The sequence below is a fragment of the Planococcus citri genome, chromosome 2 (genome assembly GCF_950023065.1).
Source record: "Planococcus citri chromosome 2, ihPlaCitr1.1, whole genome shotgun sequence".
In the NCBI taxonomy this organism is placed as follows: Eukaryota; Metazoa; Arthropoda; class Insecta; order Hemiptera; family Pseudococcidae; genus Planococcus; species Planococcus citri.
Window position 1 is genome coordinate 35,240,766 of NC_088678.1, and position 26,191 is coordinate 35,266,956.

Below are 26,191 nucleotides of genomic sequence, written 5' to 3' on the forward strand. Positions count from 1 at the left end.
CTTCGGATTCCTTCCCAAAATTATGGAAAACTGCAACAATCATTCCAATATTAAAACCAGATAAAAGCCCAAATCTGGCATCTAGTTATCGCCCCATCTCCTTAACTTCAGTTCCTTGCAAAGTACTTGAAAAAATGGTTATTAAACGTCTTAATTGGTATATTAATTCCTCAAACTCTCTTAGCATTTATCAAAGTGGTTTCAGAAAGAAAAGATCTACCCTAGACCACCTCTTCAGTCTCCAAAAAGAAATTAGTTCGGCCTTCCAGAATAAAGAAAGTGTTCTTTCAGTCTTTTTTGATCTTGAAAAGGCATTTGATAAAGCCTGGCGTTATAAAATTCTCCAAAAATTACATTCCATTGGAATTAGAGGACATTTGGCTTACTTTATTCAGAATTTCTTAACAAACCGTACTTTTAGAGTGAGAGTTGACAATACATACTCGGAGTTTTTTGAAATTGAAAATGGAGTCCCCCAAGGTTCAGTTCTTAGCACAGTCTTATTTATACTTTTGATTGATGACATTTCCAATGTTGTTTCTAGACCCATTTCTCTGAGAATCTTTGCTGATGATATAAACATTTCCTTTCATTCAAATAATATTCAACTAGCTCTTCAAGTAATCCAAGAAACCCTTGGAAAAATTGAATCATGGGCAGATTCAAATGGTCTAACCTTCTCTGAGTCAAAAACCCACTGTATACTTTTCACCAAAAAAAATAAGATTCCTCCAGATCTCATCCTCAACTTCAAAGGACACTCTTTAGAATTCAAAACCACAACTAAATTTCTTGGCTTAACTTTTGATAGAAAACTAAATTGGACTCCTCATTTTCTAAAAGTAAAATCAGATATCATGAAACGCCTAAATCTGTTGAAAATAATCAAAAACACCAAGTATAAACCATCTCGCAAACTCCTACTTCACTTGTATAAATCTCTAATTCGCAGTAAAATTGAGTATGGAAGCCCATGTTTTGCAAATATCTCAAATAAAACTTCAAATATCCTAAAAACAATTCAAAATTCAGCCCTAAGGATCTGTTTAGGAGCCCTCTATTCCTCTCCAATAGATAGCCTATATTGTGAAGCAGCAGAATTACCCCCAGATTTCAGAAGAACTCTTATAACAAACAAATTCATCTCAAATGCATCCACCAACCCTTTCCATCCACTCCAAAACTCAATTAACCCACCCAACCCCCAACATTTTGATCATATAGAAGGACCCATTTCTAATTTCATCACAATGTTGAATGATCTTCAAATCAATCCCAAAACTCTCATCCAAAAACCAATATTATACCCCCCTTGGCTTCTAAAACCTCCTGAAGTCAACCTACAGCTTATTAACTACCCAAAAAATAGCCACTCTCCATTAGTAATAAAACAGAACTATCTTGAACTTTTATCAGAATACAAAAAATTCAATCTTTGCTTTACAGATGGATCAAAAATACCAACACTTCACACAGGATATGCATACTCTATAAATGATAGAATTTCAAATTTTAAAATCCATAACTGTTCTTCAATCTACACTGCCGAACTCACAGCTATTTTCCACTGTCTCTGTGACATACTCACTTATGAATCAGAAAATAAGTCCTTCTTAATTCAAAGTGATTCCCTCAGCTCACTAACTGCTATCCAAAATCTTTTTTCCGATCACCTTCTAATTCAAAATATTCATAAAACTCTATTTGACTTACAAAATTCAAACTTCTTCATACAGTTTATGTATGTACCCAGCCACGTTGGAATCTTGGGAAATGAAATTGTAGACATTAATGCAAAATCTGCCACCATCCTTTCTCCCCTTATAGTTATCACAGCTGACGACCTCAAATCTATCTTCACCCAAAGCACACTTAAGAAATGGCAAAACTTTTGGTCCCTCCAAACCACAAACAAGCTCTTTCAACATAAAAAATTAGTCCATCCTTGGAAAAACCTCTCCCACTTAAACAGACTTGAAGAAATCATTATAACCAGACTGAGAATTGGCCACACAAAAATCACACATAATCACCTCTATGAAAAGGCCCCAAAACCCACATGTCAATTCTGCCTCTCAGAACTTATATCTGTCCAACACTTACTATTTCAATGTCCCTCCTTACATCAGCACAGACTATCCCTACAAATAGATGAAAGATCCCTATTCATACCAGACGACCCTTCCGAAATTAAAAAATTCTTAGACCTAATTAAAAAACTTGACCTTACCAACTCGATTTAAATCTTATACGACGGGTGTAATAATCAAGTAATTACAAACACCCAAAAAAAAAAAAAAAAAAAAAAAAAAGAAAGAAAACATCAATAAAAATTAATTTCTGTTTTTTTATTTTTTTATTTTTTTTTGTAAAAGGCACATACCTATTTACCTACTGGAGAGCATATTATTTTTAAAAATTAAAAAAAAGTACAAGACAAGAAAAAACTATTCTCGAAAAATTCCTCCATAAAATTATTAACTGGTGAATTTTCACCCTTCCCTCTCCCATTCCATTTCTTACGGCGAGGAGAGGAATCAAAAAAACCTTTTCATCTTTTCAAGTATATTTTAGGTACTATAGAAAAAAGAGATGAGGACGAGAAATCACTGCTGATCATTTTTACAGATGAAAATTATAAATTCGAAGATATTTTGCTAGACCAAAACATACTTTTTCTACTCTTCAACATTTTTTTTTTTTTTTTTTTTTTTTTGAAAAAATATAATAATTTTTTCACAAACTCAAGTAAGTCTTTTGAAAAGTGGTGAGAGTGAAAGGTTGGCAAAAAAATTCTCCACCAAAACAATTTTCATTTTTTCAGAATTTATTTTTACAAAATTTCTGAGTAGGGGGAATTTGTTGATGATAACAGCAGCTTATCTCTCCCTCCCTCCACTCCTACTAAATGGATAGTTTTAAATGGATTTTATTATCTTAAAGATTTCAATAGTGTGATTATAACTTGGGGAGCCAAACTGGAACGCCCTGTACTTCACGTCATCTTATTTCAAAACACTCAAAAAATTTAAATATTCAAAAAAAACACCCTCACAAAATTTTCATCTCCGTTATTATTATTTTTCCAGCAGTACTTTGCCCACACTTAATTCAACAAAACTAAATTTGAATTTTAAATATAAACCATTCGACTTACCCGTCACAGTCAACACAGTTTCGACACTTTCTCCACCCACCGAGTTGTTTACAACGCACAGATATTTTCCAGAATCCTCTACTTTGGCTTCTTGAATGATTAAAGTACCGGAAACTTGCTTCACTCGATCATCCAGAACGACAGCGAGTTTTCGACTCGTGCCATCGACAAATTTATACCATCTGAAATTTGATAACATATTGTTAGATGGACAAAGATCAATGACGAATTTATGGAGAAGGCGAGACAAATTTTTTAAACAAATCAAATTCATAAACGATCACGTTTAGCATAGGTAATTTTTTAATTTGAAATGAAAATAAAATCGCCTTCTCCATAAATAGAAAGTGGATAATTATTTGTGAAAAAAAACTCCATCAGCGAAGCAACAATTTTTCGAGACAGTATAGTAGTCTGGTATTCGTCATGCTATAATATCAAGAATTGATGGGTATTTAGTGCCCCTTTCCTTTCCACCTGTCAACTCCATCGTAATTGAATAAATAAAGATGGAGATGTTGCCTATCTTTATTTTACAAGGAACTAATTCATCGGTTGAAATTCGAACTTGGCTTTGGGTTTGGCTCTTATTCCTTCAATTTCTTAGCTCATATTATATGTTGAATCTATTTCAAAATTTTAAAGCCTAATTTCCTAATAAAAGTAAGGTCAAAGAAGGGAAAATTCCAAATTTTTTCGAAATAACTTCCAAAGTCATTTCAAAATCTTGAATTATTCGATGATATTTTTCTATTGAATGAGAGAGGAAATGGAGGGTTATTTTCAATTTTCAAACGAGTTTTAAAAAACCACATTTACAAATTTAATTTTACTTCTTTTCGTTCTTTTCCACAGAAAAAATAATAATAAAAATAAAAATAAAAACATGAGAAATAAATTTTATGCTCTCACGTGGTTTAAAAATGAAATGTTGAATTTCGTTACAATTTCAAACTTCACTTTTTGCACGATATTTTTTCAAAAAATTAATAATTTAATTGAATTATTTTTCAAAAAATTAAAACAAATTAGATATCTCTATCACGACAGAAGAGATGAAATTTAAAACTAAATACGGTTTTTAATTTGTAACATGGAAACTTTTCCACGTGCAAGTTGATCATTCATTTATGCAAATTGCATGAATGCATCGACTAAGTGCATCTTTTTATTTCCGCTGTGAAAGTGGAATAATTAATTCAATGAGATGGGGGATAATTTTCCAGAAGATATGACAAATAGAAGATTTAATCATTTATAACCTTTTCAGAAAAGAGGAAAACGCGATAATTTCCTTCAAGTACACCTAATTTCAAACGATGGTATTTTATTAAAGAGCTTTCAAACTGGCGATATTTGTTTTAAAAAAAGTTTCTCACATCAGTATTCCTAAAATTTCCTTTCGTCTTAACACTTAGATAAATATTACTTACCTGTATGCAGGCACAGGATAAGCCTGGCTCGGGCAAAAGCCAACGTATTGACCACCCGAGTTGACACTTTTTATATCGATATTTTTATTAGTAACTTTTGGTGGAACTGCGTTAGTCGGCTCTGTAAATTACAATCATTTGCTATGGTCGAGATCCCAAAAAATTTCCAAAAATGACCCCAATCGTTCGAATGTCAGAACCTTAATCAATAATGCAGCAGCTCCCAATATACAATTTTCTCTATTTACCTACACGAGGATCATTGAAATCAGCTTACTTGAAAACAGGTACAGGGAATGAGGTGATATCGCATCTGACAACAGCTGTTTCACCTGATTTGCTGTCTTGCTCAATACTTCCTTTAATTTTGAGTCCGAGTAATCGAGGTGGTATATTATTTGTTGGTTCTATAGGGATACATAGATCACGAATGAACAAAATTTAATTTCAAAATTTTTCGATTAGAGGGACAGACCAGAGCTAATACGAGCCAACTACTGCACTTCCACCGGAAACCCCACTGGTGAAAAATTACGAATAAAAAATACCGAAACATAGGAGCAGGAAAGCCGGTAACTTGACATAATAAATAAGCCGGTGCTTTCATTTCGACTGAAACGATTTCTCCGCCTTCGTACTTCTTACCAGGAACTTTAGGTGGTATTTTATTGGTAGGTTCTGAAATACGCAGTAAAAATTTGTCTCTAGCCATAATAGGTATCCAGAATTCAAGAAAATAGTACACAATAATTTGGGAACAAAAAAGCCTGAATGTTGGCGAAGAAACCGTTTCAGTTGCTTCTAAGAGATGGAGAAAATGTCAAACTACCTAAACACCGGAGCAGGATATCCTTGTGCAATACACAACAATGGGAACTGTGAGCCGATTTCGAAACGTCTACGGACTAAATCTTCGTCTCTTATTTTTGGCTTAATACTCGTCTGAGGTTCTAGTAATAGGTACAATAAAACAATCAGGATGGATATGAGAATGGCACAGTGGATAATTCTCATGAAACACCTGAATGTTGATCATCATACTCCGGAGTCGGCCCACCCTTAGAAAAAAGAAATTTCCTCGAAAAGCATTTACCTGAAGGACGGCGAAGGAAAACCTTGCGCTTCACATAGCAAAGCAAAAGTCTGCGATTGACGAGCTTCGAATATATCGCCTTTAGCGAACTTGGGTAATTTCGGTCTAACCGAGCCAACGGGTTCTATAGATTTTAATCAAATTGTAACATAGACAATAATACCAACAAACCTGAACATCGGCACGGGATAAGCTTGCGCTTCGCAGAGCAATACAAATTTTTCACTTTTTTGGTAATCGTATTGGTTCGATTTGGAAGATTTAGAGAATTTAGGACGAACCCATCCGACAGGTTCTACAAAGTAAAAATACAATTCGAAAAAAGCTCTAAAAAATAAACAAGTATATTACCGAAAATTTGGGACTGGGTACCCCTGCGCCTGACATAGAAGGTTACAGTGTTGGCCTTCGTATCGTACAAACGCTGAGATTTTTGTATCTGATGAAAAGGTCGGCGCTTTCATGCCCACCGGTTCTGCGTGTAAAAACATTTATAGCTCAAATTAATCTTCGCTAGATAGATTGGGTGATCATCCTATGATCCAGGTGAACTGGTTTGAAATTCGAAATTCAGTTTGCGATGGAAAGCTGATAAATTGCAGTAGGTATATCTACTATATCGAGAAAATTAGAAAAAAAAATCCACGTTCATTTTGAAAATGTGTAAATTTAATATGGCCAAAATCGTCACATTCCAAGACAGTCAATTTTACGGGTAAAAATCCGAAAACTACCAACAAAAATAACCCATTGACATAAAAGTTGAAAAATCTGAATTTTCAAATTTTTTGTCGATATTTTAGAAATAAAAACCTACCAAATATCTTCATTCAAGTGAGGGTGGGGAAGTTATGGAGGGAGGGAGAGGAGGTTGAATCTTAGATGGAACATTTTTACCACCTATTTTTTGACGTAATTTCACAACATTTTTCGAGCTGATTTTACACCCCCTCCTCTTTCTCTTCTTAAAAATCAAACAACTATTCACAGGATTATCCAAATTTCCTGAAATAGGCAAAACCCACAGAAATAAACAATTTTTAGCATCATTTAAAATTTTTGGTAAGTTGTTTAAAAAATCGAAAACCTCAAACCTCCATACGAAAATATTTTTCAAGGTCATACATAATCTCAATAAAATAGGCCCCTATGCCAAAAAAAATTAACTGCAGCTTCTGTAATTTTTTTATCACAGATTCCACCAATTTAACTTTGAACGAAATTTTGAAAAAAAAAAATTGTTATGCAGTAGGATGAAATTGTTATCTATCATTTTTTAGAAATTATTAATAAAATTCCAAAATATTGAGAAGTAATTTTCTGTGCGAAGTTTCAGGTCAAAATGGAAGATCTTACTACACTTTTCTATTTTGTCTCGAAAATAAATAAATTAAAAATTTTCAATTTTCCAAAATGGATGCCCTGAATATGCCTGGATTACAAATCCAAAAATGCCCGAGCCTCCCAAGAAGTTCCAGAATAGGGGTGTGGGATGGTTGAATCAGATTGTGACAGTTTCTTCATGAGTTGTTTCTCGTAATTTTTTCTGTTCTTAAAAAATTCTATTCAGGAAATTAAAAGAAAACAATTTTGTAAGGACTGCATTTTCTGTTTGAGATTCTAATTTATTTTTTATGAAAATGGTCAATTTCAATTGGGTCTATTTGCGATAAAAATTTTCAAATCCCGTCCATCAGTTCTCTTCTGGGCATGATATTATGATGAGGGGCGTTAGATACACTTTACACAATCAGCTTTCCATTTCAGAAACCAATTCACCTGAGTAATAATTTGATTACAGATGATGTTGGAATGGGACCTGACAAAACAACAACGGTATCGATTCCCTATCGTCCTGATCCATTAAAACAAAACGAGCGACCTTTGCAAAGCATACAAGAACGCATCCTTACCTGAAGACTGATGCTTTGGGTTTTCCATATCGACTAAACGTTTTTTAAAAAAAATCTACCTACTCACCTGTTTATGAGACGATTTCCCTACTAACAAGTTCCCATAAAAGTTAACCGAGCAGATACATTAGCTCATTTTTAAATAACACTCGAAAATGTCAACCAGAAAACGCGATGATATTTAAACTCCAAAAAAAAAGGGGGAGAAGATATAAAAATAGAAAATGAGTAAAATCACACCTAAACGACGGCACAGGATAACCTTGCGCTGGGCACAACATATTCAAGCTTTTATTTTTCGTTCTCGAGAACGAATTTACTTTATCATCGTTGGTGAAAACAGGTCCTTTGGATCCTACCGGCTCTATACAGAGAGTAACAAAAAACACAATCCATCGTAGGACCGTCTCAATAATCGGTAATAAGAACTAACCTGAAAGCTGGAACTGGGTACCCTTGAGCTTGGCACGTTAAAACCACTTTACTGTTACTTTTACGTTGAAACGTTCGACTAATATCGTCCGAAGAGAACGTAGGCGGTTTAGCACCCACCGGTTCTGCGTGAAAAAAATACAAAAGCGTGCCCCATTTTAGGCAAAAAAATTCTCCAAAATGGGAACGATTATAACCTGAATGATGGGACTGGAAAAGCTTGCGATTGACACCAAAGTACAACGTTTTGTTTGGCACTTCGATATATGCTGCGACTTTTATCGTCAACTGTTGTCGGAGCTTTAGATCCTACCGGTTCTGCGGAAGTGAGAAATTGCAATGGGTTTAGCTCAGATGGTTGATTGTAAATATGTAAAAGGAGATGATTTGGGAAGGAGAGGAACACCCGCTTTTATATTTCGCTTTTTGCTACTAAATCTCTTATTTCTACGTAGATACCTCGTCTACTTTACACGTGAGAATGACAGAAGCACGTGATACCTGAATGAAGGAACAGGAAATCCTTGCAACTGGCATAGTATCGCTAAAGGAAGAATAGCTGGACGTGTTATGGAGCGAGTTTTGTCGTCTGATGATATCGATGGTGTTTTTACTCCAATGGGTTCTAGAGCATCAAAAAATATTTTGAGGGATAAATTATGAAAACAGGCCAGATCTTCGTTGAACTAAATTCAACCATTCGTCAATTTGAAGCCCAATAAATTGTTGAAATGGGTCTTCTCTGAGCTTCGAACGTACGAGTATCCTACTTTCAGCTTGTCACAGATATCATCACAAATTTGAAATCAAAGCTGAATTTAAACGTAATTTCATGAAAAAAAAAAAATAAGCAATCAAAAAATTTTAAATATGAGCTATTGTCATGTAACCTCCCTCCCTGTCCTGTTGTTTTTCATTCCTCAAAACAAAGTTCTATGAAGCTCCCAAAACATGCACTCATTTTTTTTTTTTTTTGGTTGAAATTATCAAGTTCAGTTAATTTAATTTCTTACAACAAAATATCACCTAGAAAAAAATTCTGACTTCTTTTATGAGAAATTACAAAGGATTCAAATTGTCTGAGATGTTTAAAAAAATGATAATTTATAAAAAAAATGCACAAATTACCAAAATTTTGGTCATCATGAATCATCGGTGTGTCATTAACATGAAATGGCTTGAGAATTTTCGACCTAAGAAAAATGGTGAATTTTTTCCCTCTTTTCTTACTCATTCTCCGAATTTAAAATTTGAGATCTGTCCTCTTAAAAATGATTAAAGAATTTGAAATTTTTTGAGAAGGAATAAATTTTTAATTTCTATCGACTACCTACCTCCATACATTTTTTATAAGAATGAATTGAACAATTTTCAGATTTCTCCTCTCAAAAGAGATGTTATATTCTGGAAAATTACTGTGTAAATACAAAATTTTTTTCTGATCATAATGATTTTTTTCTCAATTTTTCGCGAATTAACCAATTAGAAATTCTTTTCAATTCTCTTTGAAGTAAAGTGAATTATTTTCTGAATTTGACAAAATCAAATCAAATAACACAAAGTTGACTTTTTTACACACACGAAAAATTTTCACTCCAATACCGTTGAAAAACGAAAAAAAATTAAAATTAAAAAAATCTTTTTTGAGACATTTTTGGCAGACTTTTATTTTTAAAAAAATGCAAGTCCAAATAAAAAAAGTTAAAAACCACCCTCCTTCATCTACTTATACAGAGATATTGAAATCTACACCAGTTGCAAGAAAATTCGAAATCCTCCTTCCTCATCACGAAAAATTGTTGTACAGTTTTCCAAAAAAGAAAAACTCAAAATTAATCGAACACAAACTTACCGAACCGAAGGTACTGGAAAAGCTTGTGCTTGACAAAGCAGTGCAACATCATTTTTACTTTTCTTTTCAACCCAATTATGTTTCAATTCGGGAGGTAAAGTAGGTGGTTTGGCTCCTAATGGCTCTGTATGAGCAAAATGTACACCAGTACACCAGGTACAGTTAGCATAAATTATATTGGTACCTAGGTATTGATATCCAATCTTTTTTTTTTTTTTTTTCGTTCAAAGAATAAATTCGGATATAGGAAAGGAAAACAAAGACAGGAAAAATACACATGTACACGTGATAAAAGTCGCATAATCGATGGCCATTTCACTTTCTATTACATTTGTAAACAGCGTGAGTGGGATTAATTTTCCGTACAAAATGACAAGGTCGGGTATAAGTCAAGGCTGATGAATCTAAACAACAACACTGCATAAATTTATCGAGCAAGAAGGCAACGACCCAGTAATACACGAAAATACATAAAAGCTATGCAGAGAAGAAATTTCGCATAAAAAGTTCGCAACTTTTGGCGATACAATCAAAACGCTACGAAACTTTCAGGTTTATAAATAGCTCGAAGAAGTTGATCTGTATGTTTTCCTCTTTAATAATTAAAATCTAGTGTAAGACATTAGACAACAACGTGACTGAAAAGTTTCCCTCGCAGCCCTCTAAAAAACAGTGACTGGTGAAATTCTTCATTTTGTAGACTCATTAAGTATGTACTTACCTAACTGAAGGAACAGGAAAAGCCTGTGCTTGGCAAAGTAATGCCAACGAATGACCAGCTTTTTTCTTGAATCGAGATATTTCAGAATCAGATGAAAAAGTCGGAGGTTTCAATCCAACCGGCTCTGTTTAAATTACACACAAAATGTCTCAAACTAAAACTCCTTATCTGGCCAAAATATTGGGACTTGTACTACAGCAAGAACTCGCACGAATGTATTGGAATCGAAAACGCATCGAAGTAATTCGGTATACTCACCTAATTGAAGGCACTGGAAACGCCTGTGCTTGGCATAATAAAGCTAGAGGATGGCCTGACTTTTTCTTAAAACGAGAACTTTCAGCATCCGAAGAAAAAGTAGGAGGTTTCAATCCGACTGGTTCTAATTAATAAAACATCACTTTAATCGTATACCTTTCCACCCCCTCTGAATGTGGGACGGGTATTTTAAAAAAACTCGCACGAAATTAAACCTCCATCTCGAAAATGAATTTTATCCAAGCACGTCACGAACACTACAACCCCAACAATGATCATCGAAAAATCAAAATTCTCACCTAAAACTCGGTACAGGAAATGCTTGAGCATGACAGTTCAACTCGATAGCGCGATTATTTCGTTTCTTAAGCCAAACTTTTTCAGCAGCCGAGGTCAAAGTCGGAGCTTTACTGCCCACAGGTTCTAACATTCATAACGAAAAGGTCACACAAATATGAAATACCAACAAACATAGCCTGAATGTCGAGACAGTGCATTTTTTGACGAACCCAGCCAAGGACAAAAGAAGCAACAAGTATTTAAAATATTCAAACCGACTCGTTCGATATGTCCGAAATAAAAACCACCAAACACGAACCTGAAAGCAGGTATCGGAAATCCCTGAGCTTGACATAATAACGCGAACGTATGTTTCGCTTGTCTGAAAAAAGTTCCACTGCTACGCGAATCGGATGGAAAAGTTGGCGATTTCATTCCAACCGGTTCTAAGGAGTAAAATCAAAATTCATCGTGAACGAGTGATCGAAAAATGGCCCAAAAAACCTGAATGTTGAAGGCGTTTCCAGTTCACACGAAAGAGCTAATTTTAGCTCACACACATTCAAATAATTTCTATAAAACTTCATGGTTTAGATACCTGTACGAAGGAGCAGGAAATCCCTGCGCTGAACACAGCAAAGCAATCGCTTGTGTTTGCTTTTTATAAAAAGTACTCGATTTGCTTTCGGAAGAAAAAGCCGGAGATTTCAAACCAATAGGCTCTACAATAAACGCAAACGGTATAGAATTACAAAGGTGAAATTTTTTACCTGAATGATGGTAATGGAAAACCCTGAGCTTGACACAACAGGCCGAAAGTTTGTTTGGCGCTTCTAACAAAAGTACCGCTGCGTAAATCAGTCGGAAAAGTCGGAGATTTCATTCCAACCGGTTCTAAATTTGAGAAAAAATCAAATCCGATTAGATTTGATGATTATATTTTCATATTCATAGAGTAAAAAATATCCCAAAACCTCAATGTATGAGAAATTTTCACAAATATGTAAATGGAAAATGAATGGAAATTCTTGTACATATAATATGAAAACAAACCAAAGCATCGACGAGTCAACCAAATTTTTTGAAAATGGCCCCTAATCCAAACAAAAATGAGAAATGAAACAATGAAAGCACAATCAGATAGACATCTCCATAAACCAGTTGGAATTGAACGATTGGTGAAGTGTTTTCAACGAGTTTGAAATACTTATTGTTATGAACAAATGAGGCTATCTCTACAAAATGCTCAGGAAAAAAACTGAAATTATACATATAAAGTATATACTTAGTACGTATGCGCAACCAGCTAGCGCATTCAATACCTGGGAGGGCATTAAACAGTTCTGCGCACCTTGCGCATGCGCAGACATGAAATGAACAGTCTGCGCATGCGTACTAAGCAAAGAGAGGTGCTGAGCGTTTGTACTGCACAGTCTGCGCATGCGCAGACCAACAGACATGAAACGTGCGCATGTACCACGCAAAGAGGAGTTCGGTAAGCGTCTTCAATTGCAGGGTGCAATAAACGAAGATGTCTTCAGCAGTTCAGCTACTTAATTTCAATTCTTGCAAGGAGTATATTAAGGAGACTTCCCTCTCGGATTTTTTCTAAGGGGTAGTCAATGTGTTTCCTTTCCACCCACCTATTCTACCACCTGTGAATAGAATTTCACAGAAAACCAATGATTCTGAATGCCCTGAACCGAAACCCGGCTAAATTCTGCTCAAAAACAGTCACCAATACGTAAATCATCAACCACAGCCACACAAACAAAATCTGTTAATTTTTGACCAATTCAAGAGAAAAATAAGCAGAAAAGCAAAACAAATTATGAGTAGATGCTGCAGGTAATTCTTGCTGAGTAAAAATGTTTAGAAATCCTACCTAAAAGCTGGTATTGGATGAGCCTGAGCAACGCATAATAACGCCAAAGAATTCCCTTTTCTGACTTTAAATCCTCTGGAATCATCTGAGCTCGAAAATTTGGGAGAAGAACTTCCAAGAGGCACTTGAGAAAAATAAAAATTCAAAAGAGTATTAATGGTGAGAATTTAATAAATCAAAACATTACAGAAGAAGGCCCAAAGGTTATATTGAAAAATTAGGTACTCCAGCCAGTCGATTTTTTTTCTCGGTATATCCTGCCCATCGTCATGTGTTCACTTACATCCTCATTCCTCATTAGAGAAAAAACAGAATTTCTCAAAAATATTCAAAAATTCTTACCGAAACACTGGCACAGGAAATCCCTGTGCAGGACAAATCAACGTCAATTCGCCACCCAAATCCGCATCTATTTTTAAACTAGTAACGTCTTTCTTCATGGGTAGTTTTGGCGAAGTAACTCCAACCGGTTCTTTTATCAGAAAACGCCACGAAAAAGGACGAAAAATTAAATAAGATAAAAAAAAGTAAAAAGCATAAATAAATATATGGCAGATTATTGAGCATTAGTCAAGCCAGTAAAATTTTGAAAGACCCCATAATATAGCCTATTAGGTAATAAAATTACCTCTTTACTCCAGAAACTTACCTGTATGATGGCACTGGGTACCCCTGAGCAGCACATAGTAATGTAATTGGTGTTCCCATTCTGCTTACAAAACCGTGTATTTTTTCAGTAGTTGCAAATTTAGCGGCAGTGCTGCTGTAGGGTTCTTCGCCAAAACATTTAAAAACATTTTCATTTCAAAATGGAAATCATAAGGTGACTCAAAAAAAAGTAACGGTTAAAAATATCCTACCTATCTAAGTATCTACCTAAGTGCCTAATATGGGTGACTCAGAAAGTAACGCTTAAAAGTAGCCTACCTACCAATCTGAATTTTTTTACCTACTGATATGGAAAATAGGAGAAGTAAGGTTAATGTACTTGATACGAGGGTACGATTTTTTTTGTTGTTGTTGAGATGAGTGTACTCAATACTCAAATTTAATATTGAAATTGTTAGAGCTCACAATAGTATGCAGATAATTAAGTAAAAAAATTCCTAACTACGACCATTGTTTGCAAAGCTGCCCACAGAGACCTCAGATACAGAACACCAAACATCAGTGCATCTTTGACGAATAACAGCAGCAAAACGACACAAATATAATAAGAGTAATGCCTACGTTACGAAAACATGCACAATACAACCTCGTTGAAACACTTACCTATACGAAGGAACAGGATATCCCTGAACAGGACAAAGAAGAACGATACCGTTTGCCAATAAAAACTGTAAATTTTTCACTTTGTCTACAAATGGAATCTTTGGAACAGAACTGCCAACCGGTTCTGCATAGTTATGAAAATACGTTCGGGTATTTATGCGTATTTATTGAAAAATAAAAAAAAATTTCGACGCAGAAAAAAACAAAATTTTGACTCGTACGAGCTCTGGAGTACCCATCCCAACATTCAGGCTTTTTATAAATAAAAATATAAATCTATAAAATTATTGCACAGTGTTGCACGAGTTGAAAAAACTGCCAAAACTTTTTCATTGTGTAAAGTTTAGATAGGTAAACTATACACAAAGGTCAATTTGAAAACACCGTACAACAATTTTTTTCTCGTAAATGTAGCGTAAAATTAAATTACATGAGGTAATCTATGCGAAATAAAAAAGCTAAGGTGATGAAAAATGGAAGATGGGAAATAGATTCGAAGTTAAAAGGCGAGGAAAACTTAATTTACGTCACCCTGGAAAATTCATTTGTAATAGACCGTTGCGTCGATGATGTCGACGAATTTGATAGCCACAAGGAAAACAAATCATTTATCCAATAAATTCGTTTTTTTTTTCATTGACTGAAAAGTGAAAAATTTACCGTTGGAATTTTCCATCGTTTGTATTTTGTACCTACATACATAATCTGTATGCTGTTTTTTTGAATCGAATTATTCGTAATACGAATTTCCCAGGGTAACGAATGGATTGTACATGAATGATGAACGAATAAGAGGATGGAAATGTAGAAAGGATGAACGAAAAAAAAAAAAAAATTAAAGCAAGTGTCCCCTTGAGAGAGGCAGCTTTTAAATTATGCATACGTTTTCGGGCTTCGAATACCTAGGGAAAAATATAATATTTCAGAGAAAATTCATAAAATAATTTGAGATAGTTTGCTCATGTTTTGAGAGCTTTTACAGTATTTTTCAGAATTATCCTCTACAACGTTTCCTTCCGTATTCCACAATCCAATAAAAAAATATGTCAACAGATGATTCTTTAGAAAAAATTTGATTGATCATTTCTTTAATTTTTTTTTCAATTTATTTCAATATTTTCACATAAAATAATTAATTGGTTTTTTTTTCATTTAAAAAAATTCTAATACCTACTCGTAGGATATAATTTATCATATTATTTTTGATTTTTTGGGGGAAGAGGAGCGAAGATAGTTAAATTTTTTTAGAATACATTTCTAAAAAACATTCCAAAAAAAGCTTCCATTTTAGAACTTTCCAACATACCATCCATAACATTTAGACCCTTTATTCCAACTTTTTTTCAGAATAACCCTCGAAGCCCAAAAACGTACACTACTTACTTTTAAAATAATGTAATAATAATTTAGGAAAGTTTTATAAATCAAATTTCTATTTACCTGTGATCACTAAACGTCCTTTGGTAGCACTCAGTCTAGTTTCTCCAGTCAATTTGTGCTTAGTACGGCACTGATACGACTTGAAGCCATCCTCAGGTGCCACATCTCGAATGTGTAACTCGCCCGACGGTAAAACTAAGTATTTACCATCTAAAATAGCAAAAATTGGTATTAGAACATCGCATTGGTATGAAAAATTGTGATAATAGTCTATACTTACTAGAAATTAAAAATTTCCGAATTAACGTATAGTTCTTTATTGAACATTGTTATTTCGAAAATTATTGCATTTCTGAGTGATTCGTTTATTCCTCAATAATCATGAAACGTCCATCAAAAATATTGGCTCAATTTACAGCCTTTATTAAATTCTCCCTCATATTCATATCCAACATAAATTTTTTCATTTCATCATAAAATCAAAACAATTTCCATAATTTCGATAATTCTAAAAATTTTACAAATCTTATGCCCTTTTCGAGCATAAAATTTTTAACAACGAATCACCCATCGCATTTAAATTAATACCATCGATCAAAAATTGTCACCAACATTATCTCTTTAATGGACAAAAATATCGCATTGTCGACGGGAATTTCAGACAAGACGATACATAAGTAGTTTATTTTACTGCAACGCTAAGCAGTGGTTATTTTCATACCCATCGACTGACTCAACAAGTTTTAGTCATCGATAACAACAAAAGTACATTGTGCTGCGTATAGCGCAATATCATAAACGCGACGTTGCCAAATTGTCAGGACCTTCAATATTAGACTGGCGTTGCGACGAATTTTAATAATTCATGTTCATTAAAATTTCACCAACTCACGTGTTTCCCTAATATCTTTCTGGAAGTGAACTAGAAATCGGAATTGAAGTCGTATTATTTTCATAGAATTCAATTACGATCGAGTTGTTGTAGAAAAACGTCAGATTCGTAAATCTAGTTGTAAAATTTTTTCAAAAAAGTGATGGATGAAGAATTTGGGTGACAATTTTTGATCGAGTGAATGTCTAACTAAATATGTAGTTGTTAATTAACGTACGTAGAACTGTCGATTAAAGCACTTGGATTAATTGTTTGAATATTCAAATTCAATTTTTGAAGTGAACATAAACATTTTTTTGATTGAATGAAATGGAAAAATAATAATTTTTTTCCTATTCAAAAAAAAATTCAAAATTCTATGGCATTTTTTTGATGGATTTTTTTCGACCGGTAAATTCTCCAAAAATTTATATATACTTAATTTAAAAAAAAAAAATTGAATTTTGTTCTTCACTTTCTACTAGAGAAAATTACTTTAAAGTAGGTAGCTGTCAAGGGGGTTTCAGATCATGCTTTTTCCTACCTGCAACGTCTCACATTTTCAGAAAAAACACAATTTTTGTGTTTTTGTTTTGGAAAAAATGTCAAGTAGGTAACTCAGTTTTGAAATAATAATACTTATTGATCAGGTGGAACATGAATCATGTACGTACTTGATTAATTTTAAAAAATCAATCTCATTTTCAAACATTAACAAATCAACTGTTTGAAACGACGGAATAATTTCATTCGTTTATCTTCATATTATGCAACTAATATACATAATACGAAAAATATTATTCTTTCTAAATGGACGAAAAAAATTGCTTTCTTTTTTTTTGGGGGGGGGGGGGGAATTGAACAAACGATAAGGTAATTTGTATCTAATTAGCTTTCCAGCACAATTAGTAAGTACGTAGTTAGCTCTAAGTACTTTGAAAATCGACAGTTCTGGTATCAAAGCAAAGCCCAATGTACACGAAATGAACCTATGAACAGTAATTTAATTGATAAAATCTCTCATTAACAAAATTATCAACATAGGTTCAAGACGAATACCCTTTCAGTGATTCATTAAACGATACAAATTATTTTTAACGCAATTAGTCAATAATTCACCGGCCACCGGGTGTCCCATAAATCGTCTGCCCGTATTTTGGATAGGGCAGATAATGGATTGAGCACGCTGTAGCCCAGTGTACGACTGAATCATTTCCAAATAATCAGATAGGTACGCCATTCATTTGAAATTTCATCATCTGAACTTTCGTATCACATTGTTCAATGAATCACCAATTGAAAAGTAATTTTCACACCACCAATAGTGAAAAAATTACACAACAGCGAAAAAGCTCCTTAGACTAAAAACGCGGAAAGGAGCACCACAATACAGAAGAGAAAAAAAAATTGCGAAAGCCTTAATCATTATTTCCTTTTAAAATTCGCATTTTGTGCCATTTTGACGTGTAGAATTTTATTCTTTGTAGTTGAATTTTGAAAGCATAAGTTTTATACTGAATAGATTCACATTTTCATTCAACTTTTACTCTTTTGTTTATTTTGTTTACTCGCGAAATGAGGAAAAGTGTAACTTTTCAGCGTTTACGCAAACGTAGCTCTCTAAGAGAGAAGTTGTAATTACGCTGCGTATACGTTATTTTGTAATAAAAAACCAGTATGGTGTTTAAAATGGCATGATAGAGTGTTAATTACTGTTTAGGAAAGATTTTTTCATAGTGAGAAAAGTTTAATTGAATTTTTTGTTTTTAGAACTGGTTACCTGAAAAAATTTTTGATAAGTAAATGCTCACATGTTATGTATTATGTGAAGTTTCAAAATAAGTATGATGACTTCTCCTCCTCTCTCCAATTGCTATCTAGCAATTTGAGCACTCTTTTCCACGTCTGCTTAAAATCTAAACTTAAAACTAAATCTTAAACATACGCATTCATTTCTCCCACACATACCAGGAAAGGATAACCAAAGGATGACACAAGACGGAGCACACAAGGGTCAGGTAATTTAGGATAACTGAGGATTAAATTCCACCTGATTTTGAAACTCTACCGACACCCCGCGACGCATTTACGATCACACAACAACTTTAAGAGAGAGAGGGTAAAGAATAAATTTTAATACCGTAATCGCGACTAGTTTCCGAAGTCAGCTGAACATTTTCGTTTTGAATCCATGCTTCGACAAATACGAAATCGGCTACGAAACTGGGTATGTGACACTTTAGTATACCTGGATTACCGCGTAATACATACTCATCCATTACATTCACCGCATAATGTTGGCCAACCACTGTTTCGGCAACAAAAAAAAATTACACCCTCTAATTAATACCGAGCGAAAAAAAATCCCAATTTGTAGTTTAGCCTCATACACACGTCAACGATACCCAATTACATAAACTTGGAATAGGTATTCTCGTACTTTCACTACACATATTGAAAAATTCTTGCTGCGGGGTTAGAACGTGCGAGATCAACTTCCTAACTCCTACGTTGACCACCTTCGCGGAAAGCTTTGATGGCTTAGACAATAGTACGACGACGATGGCGCATCTTCGAATGTAAATTTTATTGTTTGGAATATTGGTGGTCACGATGATGGCGATATCGGCGTCACTAGACTCATTATGTACTTATAGTGACGGAAAATCATTTTGATACTAGAGCCATTATTAGATGAATATGTGCTGTATTGGTCAAATATGTAGTAGGCCGATAGGCACCGTACTGTTGTTGAATCGAGGACAAGTAAAATAGACAAGTATCTTTAGAACGATTATCGTCCAACGAATATAAGGTAGGTACACGTAATCTCGCGCAATAGATTTGATTTTTTATAACGCTTCGTTTGAATCACTTAAGGTCCTTGAAAATGGATTTAATTATGCGGATACACCTCGTGCGATGAGTAGATCGAGATATAGGTGAATTTTCAATAAGTACACTCAAGGTGCTAATCAAAGCATTGTCCGTCCAATATGAATTGGTTATTGATGATGCTGTGAAATTCACCAAAAAATTAAAACTGGATGGGGGATTAATTCTGCTAAAATAAAGAAATCATTAAAAAGTAATGATGATTTAATTAAGTTTTGAATTTTAAAGCTTGTGTTTGATTTTTATTTTCGGTTTTAAAAAAAGGATAGCCAAAAATAGCAAATAAATCTAAAAAATTCCAGGTATAGGTAAGACTATTTTTGGTGAAGAAAAAATACGAATACACCCATGTGTTTCTATCCTACACTTTTTTCGAAATGAATTGAATTGACTGAAGGAAGGCAACGAGGGTTGAATTTAAAAAATAATTGAATTGATGGGAATCGACATGTCACACTCGAGATTTTACAGCAAAATTGGAAGCTGCAGAAGGATATGAGTCGTACCTATTTAAAAAATACTCTCAACCTATTTAAAAAATACTCTCAAGTGAATATTCAAGCACACAACTTCTATAAAATCTAACAAACGACGTGGCATGAGCCATTTTGAATTTTTCAGTATTTTGGCCATGTTTAAGGGTACCTACTACCTGGGTGGGAAAAGTGAAGAGTAGAGGGGCCCCATGAAGAAAAAAATATAGGTCAATACAATTCATTTTTTTTTTTTTGAAATCGTATCAAAATCAAGGGCTCTTGTACTTCCAATAAGGATCACATATTTTCCCCCTATTTTTCTTTTTGAAAAAAAAATACGTTTCATTTCAACTATTCAAACAGAAAATAGAGGATCTTACTTTCAATAATCTAAAAATGTGCCAAAAATTATCTAACTAGTGAAAAACTTGAATAGGCAGTTATTAACCCAGAAAACCCCATTTCATCTAGTTCCGTTTGGATTACAATCGTATTTAGAGGCTCATTTTGATGTACAAGGGTTGTCTGGAAGAAGGTGAGATTGATCTCGGCGTGGGTTGGCAACACTGCTTATGGTTAAAACAACTTCAGGACGTTAATATTTGGACTTTTATCTATCAAATGACCTATTTACAAAAAAAGTACTATGCTTGACCCCTCCAGGTTTTTTTCATCTCATTTGAAAACAATGAAAAAACACGTAAAAATCAAAAAAAAATTATTCCATAGATAACATACGAATGTCCTCTTTAAAATAAGAACCATTGGCTTTGAAACAGCCATCCATACGCTCTTGCCATTTAACCAAAAGTTCTCGCGAACTCTTCTGCCGACGTTGAATGACATTTTGGGAAAACTGCAAGTTTCAAAAATCTGCTGGAGGCTCCAGAACTGCTCAAATCGGTTTGAAACCGTTTTCAATCGATTTGGCATGTCAAAAATAGAGTATATCCCAAATTTCAGCTTTCTAGGTCAATTTGAGTGCAGAACCACTCATTCGTTAGAAACTCGCGAAAAACACACCATCCCCAAAACCTGGAGGGGTCAAGCATAGTATGTACTTTTTTTCAAAGTGGCACGGCAGGAAGAGTTTTCATCGAAATTCAATTGTGAATAGGTCATTTGATAGATGAAAGTCCAAATATTAACGTCCTATAGTTTTTTTTACCCATAAGCAGTGTTGCCAACCCACGCCGAGATCAGTCTCACCTTCTTCCAGACAACCCTTGTATGTAAATGAGAAGAATACTCGTAGTACGAGTATATTGAGGAACTCAAATTTTTCAAAAAATGTTTTTCCTCCTGCTGCCAAAAGTGGACTTCAGAACACTATAGTAACGAAAATACAACCTGTATGAAAAATTCCCGAAGTTGTTGTAGCTGCCCAATCGGACATTTCGAGACTTTTGAGTATTTTTTCGTAATTTGAATCTAAAAAGTGCACCTTTTCCACTCTAATAAGCAAAGTATCTCAAACGGCAGGAAAATTTTTGAACCGGACAAAATTGAATCGAAAGAGAATGCAAAAATACATTATCAGCTCAGCCAAAATTTCAATCACTAAAATAAAATTTTCTATCGTTGGCGAATAATTGAAAATTAAAAAGCCAAAAAATTTGAGAAATTAAAATTTCGCAACATTGACTGAGATAGCTGAAATTTGAAATGTACCCAATTTTCGACACCTCGAATCGATTGGAAACGGATTTAAGCCGCATTGAGCAATTCTGAAGTTCTCAATTGATTTTCAAAGGAGAAAACTAGACATTTTTCCACAGAATTTTATTCAATGCTCGAAGTTGAATTGATCTCTGCACCTGAAATTTTAGCTAATGATGAACTTTTTTTACATACTCTTTCAATTTTGTTTCGTCTAATTCTGAATTTTTCTGTCGGTTGAAATACCTCTCAAGTGGACCTTAAGTGGGCCCCAAAATGCGTCGTCGGTAGTTAGAATAAGACCTAAAAAAAACATTGCTATATTGTGACTGCTCAGTTGCTTATTTCGGAATTTTGAGGAATTTTTTCAAAAAAAAAATCAGACCCTTAAAAAAATTCATTTTTTTACTCAAGTCAAAAATTTCCCTAAAGAGTGTTTGGCAGTTAGTTCTGCTTCTGAATCTCATTTCAATTTGAATACGACCAGAAATGTGTTTTTCCAGGGATAATAACGGATCATTTCATTTTTTTCATCAAAAATGTCCAGAAAAATTGAAATCATCGAATCACCCTTAATTTTTTGTATGAGGATCTGAAATTTTTCAGGTGTTTTATGGGTTCTTGAGCTCGGGGAACAGGGATTTGAGAGATCAAATCACCCAGAAAAAAAATCATTTGAATATTTTCCATTTTAAAAAATGAGGTCTAAAATTTTGATTACGAGAATTTTTGATGCCTAATTTAAAAAAAAGATTTTTTTCAAATTCGATTTCTTCATTGCTTACCTATACAACTTTGATCATTACCTATAATTCACATCGGTAGAACTGATTCGTAAAAATTGAGAGTTATAAATAATTCTTCATAATATCACTTAAAAGATGAGAAATTCAACCCTGTTCGCAAAACCTCCCAATCATTCAAATGCCAGTTTTTTCAGCAAATTCCAATATCCTCCACCCCCTTACAGTTTTCTCAACATAAAATCAATTCCAAATACCATGTCACTTCGCAAACATACACAAAAAACCCAACTCGATAAGAAGACGTTAAAATACGAAAGCATTAAAATCAACAAAACCGCGTTGAAAATTGCTCTTTTATCGTTCATAACTCGGGTCATTAAACGACGATAATCCTCTTTGGTTTATTTTCGTCATTTATCGAATAACTAAAAGTTCAATTACACGCTCGCACCCTTTTCATTCAATCTAATCTGGAAGAGAATCGCACTGAGGAGAAGCAACAAATATTCTGGTCGGGGACATAAGTATACGACGGACGAGGAAGCGATTTGCTATACGACGCAGGTAATTTAATTCGGAAATATTTCGTACCGAAATTATTATCATCGGGCGCGGAAAATTTATTGCCTTTCGTATCTTCCCATGATATTACTTCTAAATGATCCGACACGAAAGATGGCAAATTGCATTTGAATATCGCCGAGTTACCTTTTATAACGAATATATCGTGAACTTGAGCTTCGTAATATTGGCTCACAACTGTAACAAAAATAATAGGTAATGTTGATGGTGAATCCGCATCACGTGAAATTATCATCGAGAAAGTGTCAGGAAAGGATATCCATATAGGTACCAGCACAGAGCACACTACACACATCACTCGTATCTATGCTATTAAGTGGCACTTTTACTCATCATGAACCGTACCCATATTGTTCTCATTAATGGAGTACTTTAAACCGTCATCGGAGAGCCATTCGACTACACTGACGAAATCGCTAACAAAACTGGGGACCATACATTTCAAAATGCCTGTATTTCCACGTAGAACGAATTCATCGATCACTCTCGTCTGGTAAAATTGCTCGACCACTGTAAAATTGTCGCGATACGGTTCAATTAAAACGAAAGTAGGAAATTTTGTTCAATTTAAAACACATTTTTATGCAATACGGAAAGGTAAGTAGTATTTTTGTATGAAGAGTAACAGGATTGAAGGGAGTGTTTTTTTTCTCAACACACCACACCAAGGCACATTTCTTTTCTTTTTTTCGATGGCTATACGATAAATATACCATATTTATTCTCATTCGGACGATATTCATTTCCACTGCTGTCAGACCACATGGTTACAATTACAAAATCAGCCACGAAGCTTGGTATTTCGCATTTCATAATTGCGCTGTTCCCACGTATAACGTATTCATTATCGGCCTCCACCTCGTAGGGTTGGTGAACCACTGTTCAATAGGAAATTTAAACACACATTTGTTAAATTTTCATAGTTTAAATTTGCCATGAATCATACACGAGTATAAACAACGAGTAGATTTTTAACGACGAGGGGTATATGGTGGGTAGGATGTTGCGAGTTTAATATACGGTTCCTATTTTGCGAAGCAGATATCGACGGGAAGTCCTACAGAGATAGAAAGTAAGATATTTACCCTAGGATTTTCGCCAAGATTTATCATGGAATATTTCCTGGTTGAATGATTTTATCAATATTGGAACTCGAAAGTATGTATTTTCAAATCGTGAAAAAATTTTCAACTTCCATAAGAATTTAATCTAAAATGAAAAATTACTCAGCTATATCTTTTAAGCACAATTATTTCTTCGTTCAGAACTACTTTCACTTCTTAGAGTCAACTTCACAAAAAAATTCAATAAACTTTTTCTCTACTGAAGTACATAAGTATTAAGTAGATACCTAAGAACTAAAAATATTTTGCTGACAACTTTTTCTGAAAAAAAATCCTAAAATACAGGCAAAAGAACCGAACAAGGTTTAGTACGAGTAATCTTTTTTTTTTCAACTCAACAAACAACACAACATTCCCCAAATTCAGAACTCCATTAAACCGAAAGAATTAAAACGATAAAAAAACATCAACAGCCAGCCATACACGACCCTTCTGAAAAATTTACTCATCTCATCGCCCTCTTTGCAACCCCACCGATGACATTTCCCAATCACCCCCACGCATGTCTCGGAGCATCCATCAATAGAGAAACGAACAGGGAGAAAAACACGTACTAGAATCAACTCGGAGGAGCCAAACATCACACCATGCAGCCATCACATTCACATTTCACACGTATTTCGCATTACTATACCATAATTTTGAGTGCCAGAAGTGGTCAATGTGGTTCCATCACTGGACACCCAAGCTTCCACAGAGACGAAATCGGACGCATAGCTAGGAATTTTACATTTCATAATGGCGCTATTGCCCCTAATAATGTATTCATTTTCCGCTTCGGTAATATAAGTCTGCGAGACGACTAAATAACAAAAATGGTACGATGAATTAAAACATAGCCAATAGATACATTATCAATTATCATATTTAGCATCGTACGTACGAGTATGCTTATACAATCGATTTGGTACCTAGACTATATTATGGTACTTGTACCTATTACACGGACGAATACGGTTATCGGAGGATATCTCGTTATGTACATTTCAATTAGTAATTCAATGCAAAGCAGGATGCAGGTGGTAGACACGAATTCAAGATAAGAACAGGTTTGTAATTCAAATTTTCATCTCACAATATCACATTCAAGCACTCATAAGTGTACACTTTACCATAAAATATACACATCTCTGTTTAAGTAAACTCAGTCAATACCGTAATTATTTTTTTCCGAGACTGAATACGATATGCCATCGTTACTTATCCACGATTCAACTTGTACGAAATCAGCTACGAACGAAGGTATGCTACATTTTAGGATACCGGAGTTCCCTCGTATGACGTATTCCGTCAAGATTTCAGCTTCGTATTTTTGATTAACGACTGCGACAGAATAATTTATAAAAAATAAAAATTCAGCATTCAAGAGTAAGTATTGAGTTGTTTTTTACGTCATGTCATAAAACTATAAGACCCAGAAGATAAAGGCAATAGGATACAGTACACAGGGCAGGGAGCATTTAGACACCAATACATTCTCATCATTTAGGTATTACTCTTTATATATAGGTGGGTACCGAAATTTTTGGTCGAAGGTTCGTATATGGCTCCATCATTGGAAATCCACGCATCTACGTGGACAAAATCAGCCACAAATGATGGTATGCTACACTTCAATATTCCTGTATTGCCCCGGATAACGAACTCCTTTAGGATATCGGCTTCGTAAATTTGATTCACGACTATAAAATCAAGCATCGCAAATCATCACTCAAGGATTCGTTTCAATTTAATGCACAAAAATGTCATTTCAAAATATGCATTGTTAAATAATTTTGTATTTGATATTTCCCAACGAATTACCAAGTAATTGCCATATTACGCTGATTACAGTTTAACGGAATGATTTACCGGTAATTAATCATTACTTAAACCAATAATTAATGTGAACTCTTACTTTTTTCGAATCTGGGGGCTAGAATTCAAAACTGCTGAGCAAAAAGTGAACAGATATTCTCACATTTGGCTTTTTCAAAATGATGAGATGTCACACCGAATTTTCATAATTTGTGAAATTTTTCATCAAGATGAAAGACATATGTAGAGGGGCACTGCGAAGTCATAGGTACTTATCAAAGAAATAAGTAAAGATTTAAACTCAACAGTCTCAAGAACCTAACAAACGACACACCCCAGGCGATTTTTGATTTTTTAAAAAATTTT

General features: G+C 34.2%; 1 protein-coding gene across 50 annotated transcripts in view; it reads right to left on the reverse strand.

Annotated features, from left to right (window-relative positions):
* The window catches only part of Dscam1 (Down syndrome cell adhesion molecule 1), a 135,025-nt gene that overhangs the window by 41,826 nt on the left and 67,008 nt on the right, over positions 1–26,191 (reverse strand). For 19 of the 50 annotated variants that reach the window (XR_010556911.1, XM_065349840.1, XM_065349818.1 and 16 more), the window contains exons 6-8: positions 15,736–15,885; positions 5,139–5,268; positions 3,158–3,339 (exon numbers count right to left, since the gene is read on the reverse strand). Coding sequence is in view for 49 of the 50 variants with exons in the window: in XM_065349840.1 (XP_065205912.1) it covers positions 3,158–3,339; positions 5,139–5,268; positions 15,736–15,885 (462 nt within the window). In the remaining variant the exon portion in view is untranslated. Of the gene's footprint in view, positions 1–3,157; positions 3,340–4,867; positions 4,998–5,138; positions 5,269–5,419; positions 5,541–5,683; positions 5,808–5,854; positions 5,979–8,029; positions 8,154–8,529; positions 8,654–9,880; positions 10,005–11,908; positions 12,033–13,365; positions 13,496–13,672; positions 13,797–15,735; positions 15,886–18,686; positions 18,855–23,249; positions 23,415–23,617; positions 23,783–24,662; positions 24,831–25,183; positions 25,352–25,545; positions 25,711–26,191 lie in introns of all 50 variants that reach the window. The other 31 variants (XM_065349815.1, XM_065349825.1, XM_065349850.1 and 28 more) reach the window with 21 other exon arrangements.